Genomic DNA, 12,284 nt, shown 5'->3' on the forward strand with positions numbered 1-12,284 from the left:
TATTTCGAAATAATGTAGAGTATCTTATTATATTTTTCTAAAGTTTTTAACAAATTTATAAAACTAACCTTTTTGTTTTTAAGTTATAGGTTCAATATTCTTGAACATAATTATGGTTTTAATAATTTTTGAAGAATTCATTACCATCGTAATAATTTGCAGTAGCATAAACGATCGTTGGCATGCCAAAGGGTTTCCTAAAAAGTTATTTGGTGACTCATTAGTCAAAATATATGTGGAAACAGACTTTTAAATAATAAAATGAAACCTTCATTTTACTAATGCTATTTGATGATGGAATTATCTTAAACTGTTTAGAAATATAATTTAAAATGCATTTTATGGATATCAACAATGATGTAAGTTTTTAAACAATTATTCTGGTCATTGACATGTTTTTATTAAAGGCAAAAAAATAAAAATAATAATCTTTCTTAAAACTATATTACGTAATTTATCATCTTTCTTGTACAAATATTTTAGGCCATCATTTAAGACTAGACATATTTTTAGTCCCAGTTCATCATGTTTGATAGTACAATTATTTGTTACTGAACGTCAAAAAGAAAACAAAACCGAACAACAAGATCGATTGAACGAACATAATATATCATATTATATTTATAAAAAAACTTCCTCTTCGTTACATGCATGTCAGGATGGAACGCTCGCAAAAATAAATTTGTCGAAAAAATTAAAAAAATCGTCTTTCAAATAACCACAGCATTATAATAAACGCCAAATTCAAAATAGCAAAAAACAACATTGATGTTCAAATTAATTATTAATTAATATCTATTAACTTACCACTGTTAAGGAAAATAATTAACTCAAGCAAGGTAAGTGAACACTAGATCGTTAGGTTGGAAGTCAATAATTAACAAATAATACATTTAACTCGTTAAGTTTAAAGTTAACACTGAAAAAATATTTACTTAACTTAGTTTGAAAAAAGTTTATTTACGTAGATAAAGTATCTAATATAGTACGTGGATCACATAAAGATCATTTTGTACCAATCTATATAAATATATATATATATAATATATACAGTAATAATTATTAATGTATACAATTTATAATACCATAGTTTTAATAAATAATATTGGTATCAAATTGATGGATTATTTTAAAACCGATCGGAAAACTAAGTTATTTCATCCGTCAATTAAACTATAAGTTCTCAAGTTAATTAAAAATTCAATTAACATGCGAAGTTAAAAAGTTTAAATAAAATCAACTTTTTAACTGGTTATGACAATATTTGGGTCAATGTAGATGTTCTTATTATTGTCATTATTATTAAAACACACCCAACTTGTAAAGCTATCCATTGTGCAGGAAATCAAAATCGATATCAAAACATTTAATCGGGACTGTATTATGACATTATTATTACAGTGATACGCGGAAACTTGCGTTTAATGTTATTAATATGTTTTATCATCCTATTATAATATTATATATCATATATGTATCAAACGTGGTATTTGCGACTAAATTATTATGATTAATGTGCATTATTTCGAGTTATGAGGTGATCTGAAAACACATATTGTATACGTAGTAATTACGAACGTATAATATAATAATATACACTAACAGATAACTGATGAAAATTAAGTTCTCTCCCTCATTTTTCACAAAAATAAAATTAAAATAGGCCTATATAATGTATTTTACTTACAGCGTACATTAAATGTATACAGGAATTGCACTCTCCTTTCTAAACCCAGCCAAGAGCGCACTCAGTATTTTTGTTCAGGAGCTTACAAATTGTCCTGTTTTCCCTTACACACAAATACACAATTACCACTAATTCGGCTTTCATGACATAGACAGTCAACAATATTCTTATAGTCGTTATCGATCAAAGGCGACTACTTACATTTTCTCGACCTAACCACCAGTATATTCATCTAAAAATAATTGTCAACAAGATAATCAATAGGAAATGTTTACAAACTTTGTCATAATATATGACGTTAGCCTGTATCTAACACAATAATACTATTTGAAAACATAAACGTTATCACCGTAATATATTTATGAAAAAAACATTGTAACTTCTATAATGATATATAATTGAATACAATATTTTTTTTTGTCGGAGCCTTAACTCTAAAGTTCCCATTTCTAGTGCGTTACCAAACCCAGCCATTTCCAACTTTACCGCGTTTTTGAATTGAAAATGTGCATATATATAATATATACACACATATATATATATATATATTCATAATAAAACATGGAAGAGAATAATTTTGTAACCGAATAAATTAGATACTTAGGCTATAACGTTTTAAAAATAAAATAGTACTGTATGTCTACATGTACGAGCCACTGGGGATTTTATTATGTGTTTTTATCTGTGTGTAAAATTACAACTTTATCAATTGCCTCCGTGGCTGTATATAATACTCGATTATATTTAAAACAACGTAGGTGGATTATGTTTAAATAACTAAATTTGTAATGTTATATTATTGGCCAGTGAAAGTCATGAAAATTATAATTGACGTGTACAAATAGAATAAAAAAATATTTTCATAATTACTGTATTTTTAATATTACACACCCTCCTAAAGTTCTATAATTCGTCCTTCCGAGTATTTGGTCTGGCCACGGGCACGCATCGTTAATCGTTAAATGCCATTTCTGCTGTTGCTACTACTACCACCACCACTATCGCAGTAGTTTATATACAAACAACTTCAGCGACGACGCGATAGTGAATACGTAAATAATGGTAATTCAAAAACTTCGTTACTAATGCCGATGAAAAATTGGAATTTCGTTGGAACAGTTATATTGCAACTATAACATAGTCACATTATTTACCCCCGGACGGGCCATTGTTTTTCGTATGGATTCAACGTAATTTATTAGCGAAATTGTCATCCGTAAAATATTATTAACAATATGTTCATTATATCATATTATAATATGTATATAATGTATATAATGTACATAATGATATTATGTTGGAATAAATAAATAACATATTTATTTGCAATGAAATCAAAAATGTATGTATACAATCAATAAACTACTTTAATATACTGTAAGTATCAGTATTGAAGCGTGGAAGATTAATTGTAATCAGGTTTAACGTTAGACGTATTATAATATTGGTAACACATCACAAACAAAACAAATAATAATACCTATTATTATTTTCAATTTATTCCACAACTTTTGTATTTCGTATTATTTTGCAGCTATTAACAAAACAGTCATATAAAAAAAAAAAAAAAAATGATAATAATTTGTTTTCCGAGTTTAATCGTTATTTGTTCTTTTTTATTCTTTTTTTCGTATTAGTATGATTCGCGTCGCCAAGTCCGGTTTTGATAGTTTATGTATATTGCCACACAAGAGAAGTTCTAAATGAATGGGGAGATTCGTCGAACCGCACAAATATATGTGCAATATATACATATATGTATATATATAACTAAATTAAATATAACTCACATATACAGATGCACACACATATAAATATACAGAGTTATTTGTCATTCATACTCCACATTTTTTATCTTCAGTAATAAAGTTATTCAAAATATGATTTTTGAAATTCTTAAGTATATTTTAAAGACCATTGTGGTTTTTGAGTTATTTGTGTTCTAAGAATACTAAGTATTCCAGTATTCTATGATAATGAAATTAATATTAATCTATCATACTTTAAATTTTTTAAAAATGGTCCTAGTATAATAAATACTAAAACATATATTTTATATTTTTGTGAAATCATTTTTATGGATTATAATTTGTGGATTATTTGTATATGACTCAAAAACTATTCATTAAAATTATGAACTAGACGCATTATTGTGTATTATAGTTTTCAAAAAATATCCACATAATAATTTACTGTAAAAAAAGAGGTTTTCTTTCGAAAAGCAGAATTTCATATCGATATAGGGAATCTTTTGAGTAGTTTAAACAACTCTCAAGAATTTTAAAATTGGTCTTTAATTATATTTAAAAATTAAAAAAAAAAAAAATCAGAGTATTAATAAATGCATCATATTTTAATGAAAAAAAATGAAGGTAAGATGTTTGATGAATTACTCTATACATATCTATGTACATAGTTGTGTAGTATGTACCTACGCACTGTGTATTATTCGTCGGATAGCAGAAAATCTGTAGTAAAAAAATAAAATATATAGGCATCATACAATAAGCATCATTCTGTTTGAAAAAAAAATATTTATATACTTATATATATTTTTTTGGTAACAATACGCTTCGTTAAAAATACTCCAATACGTGTGGGTTTTGATTGATAAGTTGTGTATCGCCGAGTGTTGTATTGTGAATAGCTGCAGCTATGTGACGACGATGTTTTATCTTTACGCCTTGAATATTAATCCGTGATGAGGTAAATGTAAATTAGGACCAACGAACATAATAAATCCGAAACGTTTCAGGTAAAATAATTTATTATGCTCGTTAGTAATTAACCCAGAATAAGAATCGTGGTACTATAATTTGTATATGTATAATATATTTACTGTTTAATTTTCAGTTACTTTTTATTAATGCATATACATATTAACGTGGCGGTGCCCAGTACGTTTTAAAAGGTTGTTACGTACCTAATTATTTTGTATCAAAATCTAATGGCGTTTCTCCACCGGGTCTTGTTACCGCACGAAACTGTACAAAAGCCGATATTTTCATTTTATCATTACAACGGCGTGCTGTAAAATATGATAATAGGCACATAGTTGGCATAAATACGATCGTAATCCGTTGTTATAGTTTTTTGAATGCATGTTTTTTTTTTTATATTGTACACGATTTTTACGCTCGTCGTGAGACAGGTATTCGTTTTGAATTACGAGTGAAAATAGTTCACCAATATTATTTTTATTAAGATTAAATCCTCATACTTTAATCAGACTTGGTTAGGAAAAAATTAATTTATTTTTTATTGCTTTACTTGAAACTTTGAAATGGAAAAAAAACATGTTCTGTAGCGCATTACACCGATCGGTAGGTTTCCGGTCTGTGTTTCATTTTCCCAGAAAAAAATAACCAGAACTTTTGAACTACAATATTCGACTACAAAATTGGTCTAAGTCCAAAAGTAAAAAAAAAAAATATTTGGCTATATAAACGCTACGGAAACAATATGGATTTTACATTGTTTACTTATAAAACTGTTTAATATTAATATTTCATTTTAACAATAATGCTCAAAAATATCCAATAATTTATAGCTTGGTTACCATTATTATTTTTATTTGATAATATTGTATAATATATTATAATATGACTGATAACATATAAGTTGATTGATATTGGTTTACAATTGTATATTAATATGTAAGGTATTTTTATAAAATTATATGTTATAATGTAAAATATAAAATATTAACTGCTATATACATCATATTGTATAAGTAGGTATACCATTTATTTTTTTAAACATGTATTTAAAAAGTTTTATTATGTTTAGTAATATAGTTCGACTGTTAAATTATTTATTTAGATATAACTAATAAATAATATTGTAAAAAGTCTTATCTGTCTAAGAATGCACATTTTTGAATACTTAAATAGGTAATAAATAATAGTGGTTGGGGTATAATGTTAATATTAAGTTGACCAACAAATTTCCATTGCTCTGTTGCTAATAAATATACGTAAATATAAAATAGTAGATGAATGGAGACAAGGCCATCCATAACTTGGGACTATCGATCCTTGGCAGTAATTATTAGCAAATTATTAATTTAATATTTAATTTATTAATACGTATTTTTGAAGGTAGCGAATATGACTCAAAAATTCCAAAAAGTTATCATTCTACAAATTGATGAACATTAATTATATAAAAGTTTAAAAATTTCAATTATTATTTTATTGTTGAAATTTTGAAAAAAAATATTTATTTAGGTAATGTAGGATAATAGAAGTGATCATCTTTGACAAACGATTTGAGAACTAAGCAAAGACAAAATTAAAAATAATAAAATCATATGACTACACACTCGAAATATGTCTATTATTAAAATCCAAAATGAACATTAAAATATAAGTATTAATACACAAAACAATTTTAAAGTCAGTTTAGTTTACAAAATAGTAATGTGAAGTTAAATTAAAAAAAAACCAAAGTATTCAACTTTCTTTAATAAATTAAAACATTTCGATTCATATCATGTCTGATATCTGCAGTATCGGGATATGTCATAAATGCTTCACTACATAAGTTTTTAAAATTCAAACCGTTGATAAACTCGTCCAAGTTCATTATTAGAGAAGATTCCACATACAGTAAGCCAGTAATAAAAACCACTTTTTTTAGTAGTGTCATCAAAACAAAATTATTGGAAATATAAATAGGAAACTTAAAAAAACTTTCCTAGTTACTATCAGTACAAAAATAAAAACTAACAATGTCAAAAAACAATATTCGAGATATGCTATTAAAGAATATTATTCTCTACCATGATAATTTTTTTATAATAGTGTACCTTATGTTTTTTCTTTAATGTCACTAATTGAATACAGATTGTTAAATTAATTTAAATAATAATAATGATTAAAAATGGAATAAAACAGCCTTCACTTTTGAAAATACAAAAGTTTGTTATTATTTATAAGCACACTTTTTTTTTTTTAATTGTTCTTTTTATAGTTGTTCTTGAATTTTGTAGTATTTAATATCATTTAAAATTCACGAAAAGTAAAAAAAAAAATAATTATTTTTTAAACAGTATTATAACATGAATGGATAATAATTTATAAGGAACTTAACCATACTATATAACCTACCATGCTATATATTTCTTAAGGTCTTCTATTATTTCATTTAATATACAAAGGTAGTACTATTTTATCAGTTTAATAGTTATTTTACTTTTTAAATAAGTAAATTGGGGGTTACAATGTTATTCATAAAGTCTACGTTTCAGAAATATAATATATTATTATTCGATTAGGTAGGTAACTATATGTATAATATAATCGGGTAAATCAGTGATACAAACCTTATGTTAGACGAAACGGTGAAAAATAAAACACCAACTCTGAAATTATAGTACGTAACGTATGTATCGTTTAATTTATACAAGCTGTAATTTATTAATTTTCATCTAAAATTATCAGTATAATATTTAATAGGTTTTTTTTTTTATTTTTTTTTTTTTTAAATAATTAAGTATAATAATATTAATAATCATAGTAATAATAATAATAATAATAGTAATAATAACTGTGATAGGAGTTATAGATTTTATATAATACAAATATAAATACAGAGTGATTAAAAACTCAACAAAGACAACATACGAGTATAATAATATTATAATACATTACATGCAATCCTTAAATAATAATATTATGTATACATTCGGTATCAATCGATCAATTTAATATCCATGTCCGTCGGGTTATCGGGATTATTTTGGTTTTCCTTTTATGATTCAAGTTAACAATAGTTAATTATAATAAGTAACATATCGGTCTGGAACACAGTGCATATTTGCGTATTAATCATGTCAACTTAATTGAAACAATATCCATGCAAATGTGATGATCACCCATAGTGAATGTAGTCTACCACACCGATTGCTACCGCCGTGTTGCATTGCGGCTGGAGTTTCTCCTAAACACAAATAAACAAAACACACACATTAATTATACATGTCCAAACACAAACATTTTCCCAATCAAATTTTTAGGTAAAATATTTTTTTTTCAAACATACATAGGTACTCCTCAATCTGTGTAATATCGTTTTTTTTTATTTTAAAAATCACATATGTATAATACGGATTACCGATTATATATATATATATATATATATATACATCGTATAAAAAAATGTTTGTATTACGTTTTTCAAATTAAAGTTTTTATTAGAGTACATGCTATATGAACTGCGTAGTTCATTTCGCGTTCACAAATTACCGAAGATAATATCATTGTGGCAGGTACTTGTTAAGTCTGGTACATTGCTGTATTACGGTTATTTTAACACGAGTTTAGTTTAGTACATCTATTCGCAATAAACAGACAATTTTTCTCTGAATAAAATATACTCTATTTTAGATCTCAGAGGGATGCAGATACAACTAACGGAAATGTCGAGTTTTAAAAAAAAAATATTTTTAATTTAAATATGTTTAAAGTCTGACAATAATAATAATACTCAATTGATTCCATTAATATAATTTATAGGAAATATGCGATATAGGTATGTTGAATGTCGTCACGTCGCACGTCGTTTCAAACTTTTTACATTATGAACGGCACATAAAATACAATTTCTAGAAGTTGGTCAGATATTAAAATATAAAACTATGTCAAAATGATTACGGGGAACAATGAACGATACTAGAATTGCATATTATATTGTTTTGTTTTAAAATAATAATTACTGTTATACGTTTATTTATGCAGTACAATTTGAACTGATTTATTAATGTATACGTACGTCGTACATACTATATTATTAGAGTATACGCTAAAAACTGGTAATATAAATGGATATATGATATGTTTTGTATTTATTTTAGTCGGTTCAATAAACGAATAAAATTAATTTTTAAATAATACCAAGGTATACAATTATGAACGACTAAAAGTCAGATGATATAAAAAGTAGAGGTGGTACAAAGTTCCGACCTGCATAATGTCGTTGGAACGAATTCATTTTAATTGATGTGGGCGCGTTTGGAAATGTTTAGTTTTGTTAACCTACTTTTATTTGACGTCTGTCGTAATGAATAGGGACTTAGACCCGAGTAATAGTATTTTTTTCACATACTTTAAAAATTATGTGGAAAGTTCATAGGCTAACGTCATTATACTCATAAATATAATAACCGTAAGGTATTATTTTCTTAGAACAATTAAATAGAAAAGCGCAGAATACAAAATACAAATATATATTGTTACAAATATTAAAAAAGGTAATTTAGTGGGTACCGCCTATTGTATATTACGTGTTGAGAAGATCAATGGTATAAGTTCAATGTAAGGTCATTGTAATAGGTTCGTATTATAAATAGATAATATATTAAAATCAATAAAAATGTTATTGAGTATATAGTCAAGTTCTAATAACAAAATAATGAATATCATTGTTTAAATTTGAACTTCTTTAAATGCTTAAACAAAATTGTGTTTGTATAGTTTTGATTTTTAATTCGTATATCAAAACTTATGTAAAATATTATATATTTTCAAACTTCAGATATAAAAATTAAAGATTTTATAAAATGTTTGCTATAAATTATTTGTAAATTGTTATTTTTGTGATATTAACAAATTTTGAAAAAATTTGAACTTCAAATACAAATAAAAAAATTATGAATACTTAATAACAATGTTTTTAAATTATATTAAATAAATAAAAGAACAAATAATCTAGAATAATTTTTTTATTTAAATTTATGGAAAAAAAATAACTAAAAATAAAAATAATAAAAGTTATGTTTTTAAATAGCTCAAAAAGTGTTGAAATTCTTTTAAAATTATAACATGTTTATAAAATTTCAATAGAAACATTTAGTGAAAATTACAAATATCTACTATTGTTCGTTTTTGAATAACTACAAAATACAATAATCGTTATTTGGTAGTTTATGAATATCTAATGTCGTTAAAATTTGGACTTCTATGGGAATAAAAAAAATTAATTTGTATTTACGGTAGAAAACTTTAATTTTAGTATCTCTTTAATACAAACTAAATTTAATTTGCTACCGTCTTCAGGTTAGGAGTTAGGTCAAACTATTTTTTGACTACTTATTATGTATACACACACATACATGAACAAAAAACATTCACGTTGCAAAATCAATACATTCATCCAGTTTGTACAATGCACATATTTAATATATATATTATATATCAATTAAATTATTTCTGTATCACATTTCTTCAAATAATAATTGCTTCGTGTGAAATATTAAATATTTGTACTTAGATAAAGTGTTTAAATATGTATTTTAATAATGCAAATCAAAATTCAACTATTGATATCTTTTTTTATTTAAATATTATGTGTGATTTACATAATTCACATTACAGAATATTATGCACGTACAGGTTCTTCACTTCTTGATATACTTTATATCCATGCATCTTTCGATTTTTTTTAATGTGCCCCCTAATCTTAATGTAAAATTGTTATTGATCCATATAGTTATTTGCTGTATAATTTGTTATCCCATTAATGTCATTAAAATAATCTGGCATTTTATTTTTACTTAAGTACAGACTAAATTGTCCAGCACAAAAATTAAGTAAATAGCAAATACATAACGAGGTTTGAATAGCTTTAGAAAAAAAAATTAAACTTTAAATAAACATGCCCAAATAATAAATAAATAACTAAGCAAAATAAGGGTATAAATTATAAAATGGAGTTGACTTGTATGTTTTTTTATAATAAAGCAATGTGTAACATTTGAAACAACGATGCATAAGTTTGCTTCTAAAGTCTGTATAGAAACTAGAAAGATATGATCAATGTATAATGTATATTGTTTGAAATCCTGAAAATGCAATTTTACATAGAGATATGTCGATGTAAAAACAATTAATATAGTTAAGGCGAATTTCAAATTAATGGATAGTCTTCCTGTCGTATTTTCGACAGTTAGCCAAGTTATTTTTCACAAAATTCGGTTTCAAGAGTAGAATCCGTTCTAACTGAAATTCAGTCAATTAATTCTTCTATAAGAAATTCATTTTTTTAAATGTTCAAATGCGTAAAAAAAAAATAAAATAAATAAATAAATAACAATAATAATAATTTTGTCAATTTCGTATTTATTTTACTATTTAGGATGAAAAATATTTCAATATCTATTAACTTTCTTTTAAATCGTTTGAAAAAGTGCTAAACATATTATGCACACATGGGTCGTTTCTCGTCAAACATTGCACACAATGTAACCAATTTTTGTAAGTTTCGAAATATCTTTACAATGTTTTTTATTGTCTGTTTATAGATCGATTCTCTATTTTCATAATACATACATAGTACATACAGACCACAGTTAAGAACAATTTTTTTATAATAACATATTATAAAAAAATGTTTAAAACGTATAATAACATTATGCATAATAACTTAAATGTACATATTTTAATAGTTTTGTTATATTAGGTATTTCGTATTTTTTTGCTGTGAATTCAAAATATTTGGTCGTTTCCTTGAACATAGTTATATGATAAGTTATAGAAAATTCCTATACTAAAAAATTCCGCTAATAAGAGGAAGGTGTGATGAATTGATATGTATGGAATGTGCTGACAGTGCAATTAAATTTATGGATTAAAATAAATTTCGATGACACAGAAATATAAAAATTTTTGTTACACGGGGTTATTTATGAATTTATGTATATAATAATGCGTTTGATATTTATGACGAAATCTAAACGTGATTATAAAGTTCAAGTATATTTTATTTGTGTTGAGCTATTTTAATATATAAATATTTACTAACCGTTTAATACGTGTACTGTAACTGATGTGCTTGCTATATCAGTTAGTGAACAAGTGTACTTTCCCGAGTCAGAAGTTTGTGCGTTGGCAATAAAAAGCCTGCTCTTCGCGCCATTTGTCAGTATATCGGTTTTCACGCTGAAAAGTAGAAAAAACAACTATTTTAAAAAACAATTTGAACGCATTAGAGTACATTATTAATGTAACATAGTTTTGGGGAATAAAAATATCACTAAGATAATCAATATACATTATATATATATTCCAATATAACGAATCCGCTCCTCGAAAAAAATTATTGTTATTCCGGTAATAGTTGATCGTTTTTTTTTTTTATTTTAACAGTTCCTAAAAAAGTGCGCATGAAGACCGGTGCCGTGTTTCAATCGGTCTTCCCGAAAGTTTTTTTTAAAAAGCGGTTTTGAATGTTTTCCGCCTAAACCATTCATCCACCAAATGACGGGAGTTAATTTTAAATTTTTATAAGAAAGCGGTCTAATCGACTTGACTTTTTCCGCCGCCTTTTAATTGTCTGCATTCATTAGATATGTCACGCACTGTATATGTTGTATACACCTGCACGTATAAAAAACTCGTTATTTAGGCCTTTTGCATACTAACCACTAGGAATATTCTTGCAATCTTTCAAATTACTGACGAATGGTATCGTATTAGTACATTTTCTATTGCATTTATACACTTAAGAAGTTGCAAACTATAGTAGTTGCATCCACTACACTTCTAGAAGTTAAACTCTCATCCTATATTTTTATTTTCGCACATAACTACTAACTCAT

At 25.5% G+C, this 12,284-nt stretch overlaps 2 protein-coding genes across 5 annotated transcripts in view; both read right to left on the reverse strand.

Moving 5' to 3' along the window:
• The window catches only part of LOC114124466 (DNA primase large subunit-like), a 238,416-nt gene that overhangs the window by 38,689 nt on the left and 187,443 nt on the right, over positions 1-12,284 (reverse strand). The window lies entirely within an intron of this gene.
• LOC114124462 (basement membrane-specific heparan sulfate proteoglycan core protein) overlaps positions 6,918-12,284 on the reverse strand; it is a 132,875-nt gene continuing 127,508 nt past the window's right edge. For 3 of the 4 annotated variants that reach the window (XM_050199438.1, XM_050199439.1, XM_050199440.1), the window contains 2 exons: positions 11,489-11,625; positions 6,918-7,630 (listed from right to left, as the gene is read on the reverse strand). In XM_050199438.1, coding sequence (XP_050055395.1) covers positions 7,524-7,630; positions 11,489-11,625 — 244 coding nt within the window. In that variant the 3' untranslated portion in view covers positions 6,918-7,523. The remainder of the gene's footprint in view (positions 7,631-11,488; positions 11,626-12,284) is intronic. The other variant, XM_050199437.1, reaches the window with a different exon arrangement.

This window comes from Aphis gossypii, chromosome 2, assembly GCF_020184175.1.
Source record: "Aphis gossypii isolate Hap1 chromosome 2, ASM2018417v2, whole genome shotgun sequence".
NCBI classification, from domain to species: Eukaryota; Metazoa; Arthropoda; class Insecta; order Hemiptera; family Aphididae; genus Aphis; species Aphis gossypii.